This window comes from Helobdella robusta, assembly GCF_000326865.2.
Source record: "Helobdella robusta unplaced genomic scaffold HELROscaffold_69, whole genome shotgun sequence".
NCBI lineage: Eukaryota > Metazoa > Annelida > Clitellata > Rhynchobdellida > Glossiphoniidae > Helobdella > Helobdella robusta.
The window spans coordinates 100,980-120,773 of record NW_008705394.1 but is presented as its reverse complement, the minus strand read 5'-3'; the positions used below and the strand labels follow the sequence as shown (position 1 = coordinate 120,773).

Genomic DNA, 19,794 nt, shown 5'->3' with positions numbered 1-19,794 from the left:
TTTGTTTCACTTTATTAAACTGTGAATTTTATTCATAATTTTTCTTTTAATTTATTCGTTTATTTTATTTTCAACAACATAATGAGTTAATTTTAAAATATAGGTTGTTATTCATTTATTTATTCATTTTAATATCTAGTATTCTATTTTCTATTTCTTGGTTTTACAATCTAAGCTCCGACGATGGCATTAGCCGAAACGGCCGTCAGCCAAACTTCACAGTTTAATAAAGTTGAAACAAAACAGCTTCGTGTTGTTGAAATTTTATTTAAAAAACTTCTAACTGCAAAATGGGGTGTAATCTTCAACCGTACATATATATATATATGTATATATATATGTATATATATATATATATATATATATATATATATATATATATATGTATATATATAATGTATATCTGTGTTTGTGTGTATGTTTGTGTGTGTGTGTGTGATGTGGTGTGTGTGATGTGGTGTGTATGATGTGGTGTGTGTGTGTCTGTGTGTACAAGAGCTACTAATTGTTTTCGCCAATGTTGTTTCAAAGCCTCTAAACAAACAGTCGTCGCTTAGAATGATGAGTCCGGCATGTTTATACAAGCACGAAAGATAAACGATCATTCAATAACATCACAAAAAGTGAAAAAATTCATTTTGATTTTCAAACAATCAACATAATGAAAAGATGTCATCCTGATGTCTGTTCACAAAAGTACATTTTTACTATTTTTACTGAAGTTTCGTTTACAATCGGCAGTTTGTAGTGAATGCTTTGCTTCATTTTCTTATTTTTTGTATTCCACACACACATACACACACACAACACACACACACACAAACAAACAATTGAATTGTTAAAGGGTTTGAAAGGAAAATTTTTAATGAGGGTGATTTTTTTTCAACCGTATAAAGATTCTATTAAAAGAAATAGAATACAATAAGATATTAAAGGTAATTTAAATATAAAATACACTTTAGGGCAATATTGATATTGGAGACTATAAGCAGGAACACATTAATAATAACAATGACTAAGAAAACACTTCGCACAATGCAAACGACGACGACGAGTAAAGTGTTCGATCGATCACATTGGTTCATGTTGGAACATACACACAATATGGTATACTATAGATACAGTTTGATGAGGGTTGATGCTCAAATTTGATAAAATTTATGCTAAAGTTTATAAAAGAATTAAACAAAAAAATGTTAATTTAGAGTAAATTAAAATAATTAAAAAGTCCTATTAATGATCTTTATAATAATAATAACAATAATAAACTATCAAGAACAAAAGAAAATCGTTCTAGTTGATTAAGATTGTGCGGACAATACTTGGTCACTTTTCATACTCATGATTATATTCAAATACACGAATGTAAAGTAATATTTGTAAAAATTCATTGTTGGAAGGATTTTTTAAGACTGTCGTGTTAGTGATATTTAATGTTCATTAATTTTTATAATTTCTACTATTTCAGACTTTTGCTCAATCAGTAAAAGTAGCATTTCGACATGGGACCGTGTTCCGAGATGTCTTGTCAGCTTGGTTTCTGACAAGCTTTCTTCCACCTGATAACGCATTGTAGATCCTCGCCAGCGCGTTGTGCGGCAACAATTTTACGGGCGTCCATCCGCTGTCTGTGGTCAAGAAGATTGCAGGTTGTGCCTTTTTTTCCGCTCTGCAACAGTATTTGCAGTTTGGCGGGCATGGTCGACGTGATAATGCATCGTCGTTGTTATGGATGCATTCTCTTTGGTGCTTGATCTAAAAATGGTATGCCTGTAGCCTCTCCAGCCAACGGGAGACTTGTCCTTCCGATTTTTTATAATCGAGCAGCCATTTTTAAAGACACATGATCCTTACGGAGGACAAATTCTTGTCGGTAAAGATATCAATGAAAATGCTTTATTGAAGTTGCGTTCCGATCTTGAAAGTTTCCTGCTTTAATAAGCCAGCACCCTTTCATCTCCAATGATGTCTTGTAACAGGACTGCTTCTATTTCGTTATTACTGACATTGTAGGTGATAAGTAGCTATTCAAAGAAAAGAACGTAATTTTGATTTATCTGTGGATATTACCAAGTTCTTACTGTATCGATTTTGAAAACATCCATTTTTACGCCTTCTGTTGTTATCAAATGTCTAAGATAATTTGCTTCATTTGAGAAAAACTTTCAATTCTTTTTAGTCAGCTTGAGATTGCTGCACAAAATCTGGAGAATACTTCTTGAAAGCTTGCAAGGTGTTGATCGAACAAACTTCTTTAAACAATAATACCATCAAAACATATTCCGTCAGCCGATCAAATGTGGCCGGGGCATTACATAACCCGAGTGGCATCACTGTAAATTAAAAGGCAACCTTTTCTCTGTCTTTCTTTTAAATTTCGACCTTCTAGTACCCGCCTTTCAGATCCAAAGTCGAAAACCACAGGAAACCAGATAAGGTATCTATTATATTGGCAATCCTTGGAAGCGCATAACTATCTTTCTTGGTGGCCGCGTTTAGTTTTTTGTAGTCCACGCAAAAGCGATTACTACCATCCTTCTTCTTGACTAGGACGACTAGAGATATCCAGGGACTTGCCGATGATTCGATAACGCCTTGCTTTTGCATCATGGAAATCATCTCATCGGCTTCCACCTGCATTGACGGTAGAAGGCGTCGTGGAATTTGTCTAATTGGTTCGCAACCTTGAGTATCTCTACTGTGAGATACTAGGCCTGTTTTTTTAGGTCGATGTCGCCAGTCGAGAATATATCCAAATAATTGGCCAGCAGTGTTTCGGCCTTTTTTTGCTTTTCCTCAGTGAGGATTGTCTTGTCTAATAGGTTGTGTTTGAAATTATGGACGTTCCGTAGGTGTGCACTGCCATCATTTATTCTTATTTGGTTATTCGATACATTCATTACTTAGATAGAAATTTTGCCGTTTTTTTTATTTCTACTAGGCATTTTCCAACATGGATATTCGGTATTTTGAACGTCAAAGTAGGTTCCACCAGGGCAATTTGTCGGCTGTTACACTGTTTTTCATCTTTACCCAAATGATATTTTCTGACAGACTTGGTATTACCATATCACCATCGACCGTTAATATTGGCTGACTGTTCCCCATCACCACTTCCGTGTTTTCTCATTTTAAGACGCGTTTTTTCAGATTTAGGTAGAAGCCGTACTTCATCATCCAGTCGATGCCTAAGATGCATTCTTCAGTAATATCTGCTACCCACCATAAACGTGCCCTCACAATCAAGATCTTCTATATCTACCGTGCAGAATATTTTTCCGTACGCAGGCGCCGTTCCTCCAGTGACAGTTTGAAGTAGGTACTTGCTAGATTTTTTTTTGTTTTTAGGTCCATTGACATATCTCGTCTAAAAATAGATCTAGTTGCTCCTGTATGAATGGTAATAATTAAACATTTGCGTAGATCTATCTTTCTTTCAACCCAAAGGTCATCTTGGTCGCGCGATGCAGTCTTGAGACATGAATAATACTGCTCGAAGCCTTTTTTTCTTTCTAGCCAACTTTGGTTCCGCAAAATTGGCTTTAATTTGTTTTCCGACGTGTTAGCTTCAAACGTTCCAAACATGGAACTGGCGGCATCTTTTCGAAAGTCCGTTTTTTCCGTTTCGTTCCTTCGATAAGCGTTACTTCTCTTGGGCCTCTTACAATACTTCTTGATATGCCTTTTTTCACAATTTTAGCATTTGGTGGTTGTGCTCTCCTGTTGTTGAGAAAATTCTTCAACACTCATTCCTTTTGTGGATTGGCCCTATTTTTGTGTCTTTTTTAAATCAAGCTTTGCAGATTCCAGTGTCATTTACTGTTCCAGGATTTCTTTAATTTTTGATAATGTGAAATCATATCTCATATCTGGGTATCGTAGGGCTTGAATAAACGCTTTTGTTGCCGTTTTGTTCCTGAATTCCTGAGCACCTGCGCTAGCAGGGTCAGTCTCTCTAAGTCTTGTGCTAGTTGAGTAGTTTCCCTTGTTTCTTCATACGGTGGTCGAGCTGTGTTAAGTAAAAGTTTTATGTATATTTGTTTCTATAGCGTCGGTCTAACGCGTCGGTTAGAATTTCGAAGTTGTCACGGTCCTTGGCAGGAATAAATGGTAATACCTTCAAAGCGGAGCCGTTGAATGTTGGTGCTTTTATTGACTTGGCGGGGGCATACCCGTGTATGGCACTTTTTTTAGTTTTTTATTTCCCGGGTAATGCCTTCTATTTTTTGAAGGCGCTTTTGTTTTAATTCGTCAATTCTTTTGTTTATTTCATCCTTTTTCTGGTCTATTTTATCAATTTTTACTTTCAATTCAGCCTTAAAGTTTATTGACTGTTGTTCTATCTTGTCGTTTAGTCTTTTTAGTATTGCTGACATTTCACATGCCAGTAACTTCATTGCGGCTGCCATTTCTTTTGATTCGATTGCCTGTTGATCAAATCTTCTATTCATTTTGGCGAGCTGTTGTTCGATCTTGTCGTCGTTTTGTTGATCGATCTTATCGTTTTATTGGTCAAATTTTTTGTTCATATCGGCTGTCTGTTGATCAAATTTCTTATTAATTTCAGCTAACAAAAGATCCGAAAATTCAAATTCATCAGGATCGGATTCTTCTTTTATTAGAGCGTCTCTTAGGCTGTTCTCCAAAACCGCCTTCGCTCCTTTCGAGGAGAGATTTCGTTGCCATAGTTTTTCCTCTGACTAGTTGTATTAAGTTTTTCTTTATTGCAGAAAATTTTTCTCAGATTAGTTGTATTGATTTCATCTTTATTGCAGAAAAATTTAGATTTATCAAATATTTTACTTCTGATGCCACTGTTGTAACCTATGCCTCTCGTAACTACCAACACAAATGTTATAACTTCGAAGATCTCTATATTTCCAAATCAGTGTTGTAGCTTCTAACGTTCATCAAGTGTTCATTAGGTTCAAGTTTTCCGATAGATGAACACAACTGCTCCACACGCAAATTTTGTTGAACGTTTATCTGAATACCAACTGTAATACAAACATCAAACTAATCCAAGTAACTACATAACTCACATTTACAACTTCGTTTTCTCTGCTGTAAACCTGACTGGAAACCTGGCTACGCAAGACCTATATATAGCCTAGATTTTTAAAATCCTCTAATCCAAATATTACAAAGATACCATAGCAAAGATACCAATAATTACGATAACAAACAATAAAGCGCAATTTGATCATTCCAGCGGCTGTAACAATATGTTAAGCTTTTTTTAATGTTTATTGTTAATTATTAAATTAAATGAATAATGTTAAAAATGAATGAAAACGAACAAGAGCATGGTTTCGTCACAATCAATGCCAATGTGAACTGAGACTATTATTGATTGCAGTTGTTATTGGTTACGTCGTTAAGGTTTTTAACTGCAAATATAACATTTGCGTTCACCTGACTGACGAAGAGAAGGAAGCTGGCATTTATTTGCTGCTTGTAATTAATTTTTTTTATCTACGAAACATTCTAACGCAAAATAATTCATCAAGTAATAACTTTCGGTTGCAACACAGGTGTAAAATTACACGATTTACTAAATTTTGAAGATTTGATAAAACTAATAAAAAAATTTAGGTTTTAATTAGAAAGATTAGTTAATAAATAATTTTCAGGCGAATTTAATTTGCATTATCTTCCATCTACATGGTCTTTGATACATTAGTAGTTGATCCAAATTGACGTCACTGTGGAAAAACGTGAAAATGCATGAAAACAACTGGAGGACTGGTTACAAGAATAACGTTCCTCATGAAACAAAGGTTATCAAAAAAACGAAAAAAAGTCTGGCGTGGAGAACCAAAAAAAAATTGGCGATAATTTATTTGAAAAAATTTTTGGGGTTTTTGCTATCTACTCTTGGTTTATTCATTTTATTAACATCTTATACAATCTTTGGAGGTTTTCTATTTCACAGGATAGAAAGTTCAAAAGAAGTGCAAACTCAACTTGACGTGAAAACATCGCGCGCTTATCACGTTGATAAGCTGTGGAATACCACAAAGTCAATGAATATATTGTTCAGACAAAACTGGAGCAACGTTGCATCAAAAATATTGCGCAATTATACAATGTTTGTTTTTAATATAACAAAATGCGATGGCTGGAATGGACAGGATAGGAACGAATCAGCAGAACTGCAGTGGAGTTTTACCGGCTCCATGCTCTATTCCGTCACCGTCATAACGACAATAGGTATGTTTCAATTAACTATCATAGTCGCTACATTTATATGAAATAATTTTTTTCATGCAGCTTGTTAATAACGTGCTTGTGATTTTTAATTGAGTGTTAAACAACGTTCGTTTAAGCTTTTTTTGACATTTTCAATTTATTTTAATCAGAAACATTCGGATGACATCATATTTATATAATCAGGGTTTTTACTAATTTTTGAAAGATTTTTCATATAAATCGGTTTAAACAACAGTTCGGTTTTTATAGGATTTGTTAAAATTTTTTAACGAGCAATAAAAATAGTTAACTTAATTGTCTCCATGAATTGTGGACGGTTAGCTAAGGCATATCGTTAAAACGTTTCAAGTGCTGCCCAAAAAAAGTGAGACGCAGCACAAAGCACGGTGAAATATGCACCACATCATCTGCTGATGCCACTTCTTATGATAAACTTGTTTCAAAACGGCATTATATTTCATTGAAAAAAATCTTGAAAATTTCAAGTCATTAAAACGTTTAAAAAGTGAAAAATTTTCATTATGAGAAAAATTTTCAAATTTTGCCGAATGATTTTGTGAATTCAAGTAGCTAGTTCACACTTAGGTTTTTGTTTTCATATTGACACACAAAAGAAATTTGTCATAAATTGCAAAAAATTTCAGTGATTTTTAACTAGTCTTGAAACATATTTTAAAATTAATACGCTGCAAATTAATAAGTTTTGTAAAGTTATTTTTAAAAAAATATTCATTGTTATTAAGATTTTATGAATTGGCAGGATACGGCCACATAGCTCCAAAAACTGATGAAGGACGCGTTGTCACCATATTTTATGCCTTGGTTGGCATTCCTTTGTGTATTTTCTCTGTCACTCACATAGGAGGATTTATGGCCACGATTTTTAGATTTTTATATAAAAACATTTTTTGTGGTCTTTGCTGTGTTTGCTTCAACAAAATGAAAAGACAAAAATCTTTCTCGCGAGAACCGTCAAAAAAAGATGTTCAAATAAACACAACATTTGGTAACAGTAATGAAGATTTTGCAACAAACAAAAACAAGAACTGGCAATCATATTTTGTGTTGACATGCTGTCGAAATTTCAAAACAGTAAAAACACGTGAATCAAACAAAAAAATATTTTCTGAAACAAAACTAAATTGTGTCGTCGATACCGAAGTGATAAAATCGAAAAATCATCCAAAAACAAAACGACTGAGGCAGTCCTACAATACCATTGTAAAATGGAGGCGAGGAATCCACAACGCTCTGTTCACGGATGACAATCGAAACATACAGGTTAAAATTTAAGTTATTTTAAATTTACATCCGCAGACGTATGGTCCTTGAAGTATTTGGTTATTCGAACAAACTAAAAGACAAACTTTCTTGCGTACCTTCCATCAAGTTAAATTTAATTAAGTCCAAACTGGCGGTAAGCATGAAAACGTGGATTTTGCCATGGAAATTACGCGGTATATGATAAAACCAAATTTTTGGGAACTTAGAAACAAAATTTCTATTAAATATAAAGTTGAAATGCTGAAAATGTTTGTATTTTTTGGTGTGAGACTAACAAAATAAGCTTTGGTCTCAAGGTTAATCCGATCATGACCGCCTTATATATTACTCAATCTAACAAAAAAACATATGTAAAAACAACAAAATATATGTTTTTTGGTTATCCATTGAGGTCAATGGTTATCCTATATGGCCAAGCAGTGCTCCTGTTCAATCTTTGATGTAAAATTTTTTATGGTATTTCAGCTCCTGGATGGTGCTACGGTGGGCCTGGTTGGAAAGGGGTTTTATTCTTTAGGGTTATTTTGTTTTTATTAAATCCCATCATATAGATTTAAGTATTTTAGAAATTCTATAAGTTTAGTTACGTCTTCGCTTGTCTTGAAATTTTCTGAAAGATTTTTATCAACTAGTTTGTCAGCAAATGTGGTTTTGGAAGCTATTATACGTTGAATTGAAAACTTATGTTTGCAATATAGGCCAATAGGTTGCGCCGTTCTATTTAATAGGTGTCCATGACTTAACTTTGTTGGTCCTATCATTATTCTAATGATTTTTAATGTTGTAAATCGAGTGCTATTTGTTTTGAATATTATTTGATCAGATAATTGTATGATCTGCCTTAATTGCGTATTGGAGTCGTACCATTCAGTCTGCAAAATTTATATACTTCCTGGTCTACTACAGCTTTAATATCATTGAATAGCATTTCAGTGTCCCCAACTGGTTTTTGATGGGCTACTAAAACCAAATTGTCTGACTTTTCATCACTAAATATACCCTTATGGCTTGGCACTCAAATTATTTTGAGTTGGCATTTATTTTGAGATATATTATGGATTTTAAGCGTGATTATGCCGACTAGTGCTTTTACACATGACAAAGAGTCTGTTATTATCATAAAATATTTATTGGTTTCGTTTTTAATGTGATTTAGGGCCATATTAATGGTTTGAAGTTTAGCTGTGAAAATAAATGTGTTATCTGGAAGATGGGTACTTATTTCAGTTTCAACAATCACCGCAGCTGCTGTTAGAGATTGATTTATTTTTGATCCGTCTGTATATATTATGGTTTTATTAATGCAGTCGTTAAAGAATTCTTTAACTATAGGTCGTAAAATTTATTGTTCTTCTGATTTTTTATATTTTGTTAGGTTATGTATTTATTTCAGGTTTAATTATTTTTCAGCTAGGAATTAGCATGTCTGGGATTTTCATGATATTATATTGTCCTATATTTTTAATATGTTTTTCAGTTTGTAAATAAAATGGATTAATTAATTTGTTGTTTATACTGAAATTCGTTTTGTGTTGTTTAGATGTAACATATTTGTAAAAAGGATTTTTGTTATTGGATGAGTTCTTGTAGCAATAGTTAAGAAAAAATTTGATGTGTCTAAGTTGTAAGAGAATTTCGTTTGCTTATACATGTAGACTTATTGAAGGCGATGTCCTATCTTCATAGACATAGCCTTAGTCAGTCATTTATAATTGGAATTATTGAATTTAGATAAGATTTTCTGGTGGATCTATAAACCTGAAATTCATAATTTATTATTGATCATTTTGAATTCTATATATAATCAATAAATTTTTATTATTTGCAAACCATTGTATATGAGGAAAGAAGTTAAGCTATTAAGCCTAGAAATTTTAAACTGTTATTTAATTGCCAGTTTGGGAAGTTTATCTTGCTTTTTCTTGTAAATTACATTGCCGATGTCTTTGAATTTGAAAGTTATTCCGTTGTTAATTGACCAGTTTGTTTGTCTTAATAATTTATTTACCCTATTTTTCTATATTTTCAATGCATTTATGTTTATAGTTTATCGTATTTCCATGTCCATTTTTTTTGCTATTAGAAAACTTATTGTTGTGTTTTACTTTAAAGGTACTATTGTTTAGAACAGAGGCCCACTTAATCCGGCCTTGTGCAAATCTCTAAGGATGACATATTCGATGTAAAACTTAAGATTAAATTAAAGAAATTATAATATAAATGTGATTATCTAAAAAATTAAAAATACCGGTTTTGTTTGAAAAAAACATGTATTTCGTGTTAAAGGGTTCAATTCTACTTGCAAACGAGCAAAGTTTTTTTTTTAAGTTCGTTGGACTGAACATTAAACACGTTGTTCATTTGATGCATATCTATGAAAGGTATTGAGAAGTTGATTTATCTTAACGACCATCAACACATTAATTAGAAACATCAAAAAAGAGTCAATTCTAAAAAGATTTTTAGTAATTTTTTAAAGTAAGCTTTCAAATTTTCACTTAGTAAATGAGAGTCGCACAAAATATCAAACGTGCATTTCTTGTTAGCAGGTAACATTTTTTGTTGGCCATTAAATGGCTTATATCTTCTTTATATATGTTATATATAAAGAAAGCTTATATATATATATCTTCTGGCCCGATTAAGCCAACTAAATTAAGCTTGCATAATAGACAGAGATTTTGTTTTTTGAAGATTAGTCTGAATGAGCGACTGGTCTAACTGATTTCCTCTGTATATATAAAACTCTGGTTAGAATTTATGAAACAGCTACATGTATGGTTAAATATTTTACTGGCACAACAACGATTTTCTGAATTTTTAAATAACTCTATGATAACCAATCATTTGCGTAAAATCTCTTACATGTTATCATTTTAAGCTAATTACAAATGTTGATTTTAATATTGATTTTAATATAAATCAGCTGCATTATTTTAACTTTAAATAAGAAAAAATTGTTACCCAGTATAAAAAATAACATATTTTTGTTGTTTATGTGCAGGTTCCCATTTACGTGAGTCTCTTGCTAATTGCAGGTTACATCGGTCTCGGTGCTCTTCTATTTGGATTGTGGGAAAATGATTGGAACGTACTGATCGGTTCATATTTCTGCTTTATAACGTTGTCCACAATTGGCTTTGGAGATTTTGTTCCCGGCGCAAGTTTAGATCCATCTTCATCTCAAGAAAAACTGGTTTTATGCACCTTATATTTGATAGTTGGCTTAGCTTTGCTGGCAATGTGTTTTGATTTGATGCAAGAAGAAGCTAGATGCCTTTTAAAAACTTTTGGAAAAAAAATTGGACTGATTAACAGTGAAAAAATATAGTCGTTAAGAATTCAAATTTTTAAACATTACAACCCGGTAAAAATTTAATTACCAATTTATTTGATACAAAGTTCTTAAAAATATTCAATTTACATTACAAAATGTAACGTTATTGAAAAGTTAAAAATCTCAAAAGAAGAGCAGGCGTATACATAGTTTATTTTTTATTATTACATGTTAATATTTAATTTCTAATATTTTTCAAAATGTATGCGGGATCGAGACTGAAACTGCACGAGGAATGCATACGTAGTCAAATCTGTGGCCATTAAATTTTTTATAAAAATCGCTTTATAAACGTTTATAATAATAATAATAATCTCAAATGGCAACTACGCATTAATTAATGGTGGCTTTATAGCTCGAGTTCTTAAAACATTTTGGAACCAACCATATTAAAATAACAAATCGGTCCGACAACAAAACAAAATTAATTTTATTCTCAATCTTTGTTTTACAAAAAAAATTTTATTGTAAAAAACGCAATTAATTAATATTTTTTAAAATGTACAAAAACATTTTGCCAAACAAATTTTAAATTTATATGTGAAAGAGGATATGCGACCATCAAGCAAAGAAGATGAGACCGGTGGGCTGATTAAAATGAAAGATGAGGATGAAAATACTGCTTGGAAAACGATTCAAAATAATGCTGAATTGACACTGAAGGGAAATACGAAGTGACGTCAATAATTGAATGACCCTGTAGGAATGAATCAGTGTAGGTGAGAATAAGATGATTCTTGAAGATCTCAATAGTTGGAACATGAAAAATTTTAAAAAGAGAACTTTAAATTTTAAATAAACCCACCAATATTTCCCGAGTACAGCTGAATGGCGAACAAAGTGTGAATGATGAAAAATGATTATTTAATTAATCAAATCTTATTGCATCAATAAACATTAAAATATTTAAACGTTTATGAATACTGAATTAATAACTTGCTTAAAAATCAGTGCATTTGAAAAAATGAATTATTTATTATTAATTTTATAAACTTAGAGTAAATGAAAAACATGTTTTAAAACGAAATTACACACTAATTGTTAAATAAACTCAATATATTATCATTATATAGCAAACATGTAGCCACACAACAACAAAATAAAAAAATATTTTCAACAGAGCTGCAATGTTTTAATTTTTGTGTTCATTTATCAAAGATGTATTTCATTATAAAAATATATTTCATCAAAACAAGAAGCGGTACAAACATGAAATTGATCACAAACGAAGAAAAACAAGAATACTTGGTATAAACTATACAACATACATTTAGTTTATGTGAATGGTCGATTCAATACGTGCATGATTGTTTAAATTCAAAGTTTAAAAAATATTCAATTAATGATCCTGTTAAGTTATACAATAGTATTCATCACTTAGTTAAAATCGTTTCATTTGACAAAACTTGAAAAAAATGTCTTCAATTTACTTTTTTCAGTTGATTCTTTTTTTAATAACTCGTAATTGAAATTGTCTGCATGTTTCTTCTCACTGTGCAAATCTCTCTCTGACAAGTTGCTGTTTTTCAAATTCGTTTCACGAAACTTTGGCTTGAAATTGGCTGCAAATGTAGGAAACTTTTGTCTCGTCATCGTTTTTTCGGTTCCGCTGTGGTTCATGCTTTTATCTGTTTTTAAATATTTGTTTCATTTCAAAAATAGTTCAATTGCAAAGACTATAACGATTTATTAAATTATAAAAATGAAAACCTTTAACATCGGTTTCCTTGCATTTTGTGAAACTTGCAGTACTTCGCCGTAGCTCTATTTCTTTTTTTTCGTTATCATGCATACCTCGATCTGCATTTTTTCTTGTGTCTTCATTTACTTCCAATTTAGATTTTAAAAAACTAATACATTTATTTGAGACGTTCTCGTCTGAGTCATCGTAACATTCTTGAATCATTGATGACTTTTTTTCTTCGCAGATGTTTTCTTTATCGGCAATATTTGCAGATAAATTTTGTTGGTGAATTGTTGCTGAAGATTTGATATAAGGGTTTAGAGGTTCTCTTGAAAATTTAATTGGCCCGGACAGTGCGTGATTGTTATTAGATTCATCCATTACACCGGCGTTCTTGTTTTCCTCATCTTCATCGCCATCGTTCTCATCAATAATTATGGACATAAGAGATTGGTCACCAGCACTTTTTTTTCTATAAGCTGAAGTGCCATAAAAAGCTTGTTGACTTGCAAACAGCCAATTTGAGCTTTCGATTTTTGAACCATTGTTTGAAGCATCTCTGGACTGTTGTTTTGGTGTTATTCCAGAATTATTTGCAGTAGAAAAATTATTTTCATGTGTTAAATTTGGAGCATGTGAAACATTGCGACCTTCTTTCTTGCGAAAACTTGACGCTGGACTTGAATGTCTCCTTCCAGTTGTTTCGTTTTTGCCAAACGTAACGGTTGATCCTTTGCGAGGCATCATGGGTGATAAAAAACTTGGATTTTGATTTGTGTTTGAAGATATAGAGGAATGACGCAAATTAGTGTAGCCATTTGAAGTGTCCAGACGTAAATTGTTAGGAACATTTACTTCCCATTCAGATTCTCGAGGAGAAGAAAAATCCCATATTCTGGAACCAAAATTGCTTGAATCTTTACTACTTCTGCTCCGGCTGCTTCGACTGCACATTGAAAATGAGCATTCGGAATTAGGAATAGACATTTTAGAACAGTCACTTAATCCGTCACTTTCTATAATTATGTACCTTCTTGAGCCCAACTGACCAAACCCTGACAGCATCGACATATCGTCAAAATCTAATGTTTCAATTCTGCTTATATGGATACCTGGTAGATCGCAAGGAACTGGAAGAATAATGCTACCAGTACTTATTGAAGCTTCTAAAGATTTTTTGCAATCTATTCCTACCTTCATTGATTTTTCTTCCGCTTCATGTATGTAAGTTCCTATTAAACTGCTATGGCTAAGTCGACTTCTGGTATCAATACTTGGAACTCTGGAAGATTTTCTTGATATTGAATCTAGAGAACTGAATAAAATGTTCATCGTTTAAAATTTTAATTGCTTAATATTTTCAAATATTTTAATTTTATTTTCTAACTATTTTTATTTATTGTTATTAAATTTATTAATTCTAGTATGATGTCTATAATTATTTCATTTAATTATGTTCCAAATATATTAGATTAGATATTTGTTACAATGCGTTAATAAGCTGTAACACACCAAATCGAATTGCCAACTGCATTAATGGGTCAACTGAGTTTACAATAAATTTTCAATGAAAATTTATTTAGAAAATTATTAGAACTTTAAAAAAGTATAATAACAATGATATCTACCCTACAACTTGTCTTATTTTGTGACTAGCCATAATCTTTGTCAGTTATTATTATTATGAGTGTTCGTTTGGCTCGTTTTCAAATCTTTTCAAAAACGCCAATAACTAAAATCATAGATTGCCCAGAAAAAATATTTAAGCTTTTAGTTTTTTTGAAACGTTGCAAGGGTACAAAAATGTTGTGGCAGACTAATCCAAATCATCGATCCAACAATAGCAAAATTTCTTTATCATATTTTCAATTCAGCAAAAGGAACTTTTAGCAGGTTTAAACCATCTGAACGCAATCCAAGCCGATGCATTGGAATATCTCTCCGAACAATTTTATCTTGAAAGTATTTGGTAGCCAGGCCATTTTTGCATTTAAAAGCTGCAACAGCAATTCTGAAGACAACTCTTTTTTTAAGCGATAGCCAATGCAATTCTCGCAAAATTGGAGTAACATGTTCAAACTTTAATGCACCCATTAGTCTTTGCAGCCCAATTCACTTTATTTGCAATGCCAGAACAAAACATTGCAATAATCAATTTTTAAATGTATGAACGCATGAACTAGACTTTGTAAAATGTCCTTATTTAATGATTTCCGAACAAATCTCATTCCACGCTAATGATGATAGCATTCTCTTTCAAGTGATCTAACGTGATCTTGCATCAGTAAATCAGTAAGTAAATTACTGTCCAAAATCTTTTTCAGATTGTGCACAGATGTACAAAAGTCAATTGAATTACCATCAATATTAACCGAATATTTTAATTTATTTTGTGTAAGTTATGACCAAAAGTTATCCTATCCCAATCGAAACAACTTGTGCATTACATAAGCTTATTATGTTGAATGAACTGCTTTTTTGTATTCGAACTACTTGGTGTTAAATTTAAAACTACAACATTTTTATAAATGAAAATTGTCAAATTTTTTATATGTTCAATCTTTTAATCTTTTTATTCTGCTTCATACTTGAATTGAACTTGTGAATGTATGCAACTCATTTTCGAGAATTAATAATTATGAATGTGGGCGTATGTGTGTATATATATATTATATATATATATATATGTTTATATTTATATATATTTATATATGCAGTGCACTTTTCATATGTCATACTTGAAGAAATGAATGTACTCTGCCATTTACATATGTCTATAAGTATGAACGATGAGTAAAAACAAAATGGTTGGCTTTGAATGTACACCGCTTTTTCTTTAGTTTTTCATTTTTTTAAACTTTTATTATACCTATTCTATTTTTATTATTTTATTCATTTTTTAAATTTTATTGATTACCTTTTGTTTTTTTTTAATTTATTGTCACCAATATATTTTATATTCAAAATTTACAAATGTAAGACTTTCTATATTAATAGTTTATATTTTTATCATTTCGTACTTTGCATTTTGTTACATTCTCTGCATTTTACAGAGTTTGATTTAGAGAATTTAAAAAAATTAATTTTTCGTTCAACAAGTTTTGTGTTTTTGGTCATATTTTAAAAAGTGCTTTGCTGAATAAAAGTTAATGTAAACAATGTTTTGGTATCTTGGTATTTTGATATATTATTTCGGGTTGAATATAAAAAATTATTTTAATTATTTTAAAACTATATAATAAAAACTATATTTAAATGTTTTGACACCACTTGAAAGCGCACGTATTTTTCGAATAAAAAGTTTGGTTTAAATTGAATAAAGATGACCAGTTTAAAAATTATTACAAAGGCTCCCGTTTTTTTATTGAGAACATTATTTGTATGACTTTTTTCTACATAAAATATAAGCGTGCTGTTAGAAAAAAAAGATTGGAAAAACTAAAAATTAGAATGATTAGAAACGTGTTAAAAGCAAATCGAGAAGTTGAGGGAAAAAAATTTGGTGACGTCATTTGGAAGTGAACGAGTTTACTGTCTAATGTAGAGCTTGGTTTGAATAATTTTACTAATTTAAAACAATATTACACAGACTCAGAGTAAGGCCACAGATAAGGAAGACAGTGCAAGTACATCTAGTAAATGATGAAATTAACTAATTGTATTACACATCTATCAATTAAGTTATCCATTTTAAATATTAAATTGATTTACAAGTGTGAGGCCCTAGGGTCACAAAATGTGGTGGCCTTGATTTATTTATTTATTGGAGGTCCCTTTAAGAAACTTTGATAGCTTTTAAGAAACGTTGATGACAGTTTTTTAAAAGTTCAGGTAAATTTTAATTTTTGTGAAGATAAATATGATTTTGCCTAGTATGTGACATTTTTCCACATGATTTTGGAAGTTGATGATGCAGGAACAAAAAGATTTCTTGTGTTTGATAGCAACCATTCATACAAATTTTCAAAAATGAAATAATCATTTTTATTTGTGCGGGCTTTTAATAATTTTAATAGTATTTTAATAATACTTCTTTTAATGCATAGAACCACGCATTAGTTATTTAGTTAATCCAACAATTAATTAATAATAATAATAATAATGATGAAAACATTTTTTATTCTGGCCATAAACATGAAAAAATCTTTAATTGTTGGTTTTATGTCTTTTGATTCAGAAAGATAGTCAAGTTGTCGATTTTGATAAAACTAAAAAACGAGTCATAATTGGTCGTTATCGTTTATTTCCAAAAAGTTTAGAAAGTTTTACTCTCGGAAATTCAATATATTTTTTCAGCGACCTAACATTTAAACCACCTGATTTGTAATGGAGCAATAAATTTTCTGATGAACAGTAGTGAGATCCATGTTTCTACTGTCTCAATGACCAAGGAGTCTATGTTATTTCCAATTTAAGTCAAAAATACATCGTGCATACGAGGCTAAAAAACTGATATGTTTTTGCGTTTTTTTAAGCATTAAGTAATGTTGTTTTCTAAATATAAATCTTACCGAGATATTCGACATAATCATTGGTAAAAACTGCTCATAAAAGCTGCTTTTTTATCTCATACCAATTGCTGCAAAATTTTTCCGATTGCATGGCTCTAAGCCTTTTTCATATTTATTAGTTTTTGAGGGCTGTCAGTATTGTTGACAAGGAAGGGCGTGTTTTATACGTAGATGCGGCAAGAGATAATACATACAAGTATCATCTTTCCGATAGTTATCACACACAAAATTTTTAATAAACGCAATTTTTAATATTTTGAACATTCTACTTTAACATTTTATATATTTCATCATGAAAAAATAATAAGTCATTTAACATTTTTTAAGTTTTCACTTTTTTCAGCACATTATAAAAACCAACGACATGATCGCAAATGAATATCATAACAAATCTCGTTTCAAACCTTGTGTCAAGAGCATTTTGTTGTCTAAGTTTTAATAAAAGTTGACTTCGTATCTGCGGATCTTCAAGAGCTTGTGTAGAAAAGATTTGAGGATTTTTGAGCAAGTCTATAGCAAGCGCGTGAAGTTGAACTCGAGTTCTCAATTCCATAGAATGTTTTTGCCTTTGCATTTCAACAGTCCACAATCGACAGAATACACCACCCACAACCCACATGACCGCGGTCGCCATGAGACATGCAGGTCCAATTATTTGCAAAAAAAGCTGATGAGATGGAGCCATTTTTAAATCGATGAAACCCAAAATGGTAATACTTATTCCAACAAGCAGAAGAATAGTTGATAAAACAAAAAGACTTCTTCCAGCGCTTTCTAATGTAGTCCACCGTTTTCTTGCGGAAGGTGGTACGTTCATGCGAACTAGGTCTAAACTGTCTACAGATGATATGCTGTTGCGAGTTGTTAAATATTTCTTCTTTTGCAAAATGCGGTCCTTTATTCGCATCTGTCGGTTGTCGAATCTGTCACTTCCAGAAATAATTTGCTTTTCTGTCCTCTTGAATAGATGAATATTTTGTGAATAAATAAATTAATTCAGCTACATTTAAAATGTAAAAAATGTATTGGTAAACAGTTATGAAAACATTTAAAAATTGAATCTATTAGATGATGGCGGCATCACTCTTCCACTACATAATTTCATTCTTTAAATTTTTTGACGCGAACGTTGCATATGATATCAAAATTTCAATATAGAATAATCGCCCTCTAGCTTCTTAGGGGCGAGCTGCACGTGATTTCAACAAATGAAACAAAAGCAAAGGTACTGTAGAAGTTTTGTTCCACATTATAAATTTTTTACATAACTATATCATTTCATCACAGTATGCCAAAAGAATTAAATTATGTGAATGAAAAATTAATTAGTTACCTTAATTGATTATAATTCGGATCTTTTAGAGGACCCTGGCCATTCGATGAACAACCAATCAGCAGTCAACAAATAACATCGGAGCGTAACGTTGCAAACATTCAGCACAAATATGAATTTTTAATAGTAAAGACCCTTTTTAAACTCTCAAGTAGTGAATGATTGACATAAAAAAAACAGTTTTTAAAACATTTTGCTTTTCAATTAATTTCATATGGCAACATTCTTCAATATGGAGATGGAAAATACATTGAAAGAACATGTATCATGGAGTAATATACATGCATACATATATATATATATATATATATTTATATATATATATGTATACATGTATATATAAATATATATATACATTTATTTATATTTACACAATAACAATTTATGTCATGTGTGTTTTGCACATGCCGACTAAGGAATTACAATAAATAAATAAATATAATCCATAGCAACATTTTTTGAACTATTTTAACGTGAAAATTTCAATTCGTTGATGTAAGTCTCAGACGTTGAATTAATAACCAACCTGGAATGTGTGAGTGTATGCAGACGCACGTCTCGTGCATGAACAAGCTGTTGTAGGTATAAGCCAGAATGTGCATCTATATGAATATATATGTATATATACGTATATAATATATATATATATATATATAATTATTGTTGCTTTATCTTCATATTCCTGAACGTCAGCATGCCTGTATGATGCTGTCAACAACTACTTTACGTTCAAACAGTATTTCCATTAATATGATAGAATAGTAAAAAATTGCATTAATAATAATATCTATGAACATTAATTAAAAATTCTAAGGGTAAAACTATGTAACAAAAATATTTTCTTGTCTAAGCATATGTTTAAGATGGACATATGTTTGTTTGCATTTCATTTGCACTTGAATGCTTGCGGCTGCTTCTCGCCGCCGCACTCACGCACATCAAATAGATTCCAACATGATGAAAATTCATATACATACATACATATATATATATTTTAATTGTAAAAATATATATATATATATTATATGGCATTGGTTACTGAGGCAACCATATAGATATATTTTCTATCAAAAATAATACCCCAATTTGTAGTTATTTGCTTTTTAAATAAGACTTTAACAAGACGTAATTTTTCAGATTCAGATTTAAGTCTGTGATTTGGCTGACGGCCGTTTCGGCTAGTGTCATCGTCAGATTGGCTAATGCGCAGTTTTTGTAATTGGTGTTTTGGTATATTACTTTGATGTTGCTGCCGAGGATTTCACGGTTTATCGTGATTGAGTGTGTTGAGTCCAATTGAGATTTGATAGCACCACTCTGATTATGCATCGTAAGAATTTATAGAATATTGTAAAAATTATGGTCTATTACCAACATATATATATATATTTTTACAATATTCTATAAATTCTACCGAATGTTTGGCGTTAGT

The 19,794-nt window shown here is 31.2% G+C and overlaps 4 protein-coding genes across 4 annotated transcripts; 1 reads left to right on the top strand and 3 right to left on the bottom strand.

Moving 5' to 3' along the window:
- Window positions 1-3,344: 3,344 nt before the first annotated feature.
- HELRODRAFT_181227 (hypothetical protein) lies at window positions 3,345-4,451 on the bottom strand (the record flags this gene model as incomplete). The annotated part of the gene is made up of 5 exons (XM_009030490.1): window positions 3,345-3,389; window positions 3,442-3,682; window positions 3,821-3,991; window positions 4,062-4,184; window positions 4,375-4,451. 5 exons carry the CDS (start codon window positions 4,449-4,451, stop codon window positions 3,345-3,347), a joined length of 657 nt encoding a protein of 218 aa, XP_009028738.1.
- Window positions 4,452-5,723: 1,272 nt separating this feature from the next.
- HELRODRAFT_89246 (hypothetical protein) lies at window positions 5,724-10,828 on the top strand (the record flags this gene model as incomplete). Its single annotated transcript, XM_009030467.1, has 3 exons — window positions 5,724-6,213; window positions 6,974-7,197; window positions 10,502-10,828. 3 exons carry the CDS (start codon window positions 5,724-5,726, stop codon window positions 10,826-10,828), a joined length of 1,041 nt encoding a protein of 346 aa, XP_009028715.1.
- A 567-nt stretch (window positions 10,829-11,395) lies between these two features.
- On the bottom strand, window positions 11,396-13,850 carry HELRODRAFT_181225 (hypothetical protein; the record flags this gene model as incomplete). The annotated part of the gene is made up of 3 exons (XM_009030489.1): window positions 11,396-11,658; window positions 12,265-12,462; window positions 12,545-13,850. The coding sequence occupies 3 exons, from the start codon at window positions 13,848-13,850 to the stop codon at window positions 11,396-11,398; spliced, it is 1,767 nt and encodes a 588-aa protein (XP_009028737.1).
- A 3,501-nt stretch (window positions 13,851-17,351) lies between these two features.
- On the bottom strand, window positions 17,352-19,550 carry HELRODRAFT_181224 (hypothetical protein; the record flags this gene model as incomplete). Its single annotated transcript, XM_009030488.1, has 3 exons — window positions 17,352-17,987; window positions 18,889-18,964; window positions 19,477-19,550. The coding sequence occupies 3 exons, from the start codon at window positions 19,548-19,550 to the stop codon at window positions 17,352-17,354; spliced, it is 786 nt and encodes a 261-aa protein (XP_009028736.1).
- Between the last annotated feature and the right edge of the window lie 244 nt (window positions 19,551-19,794).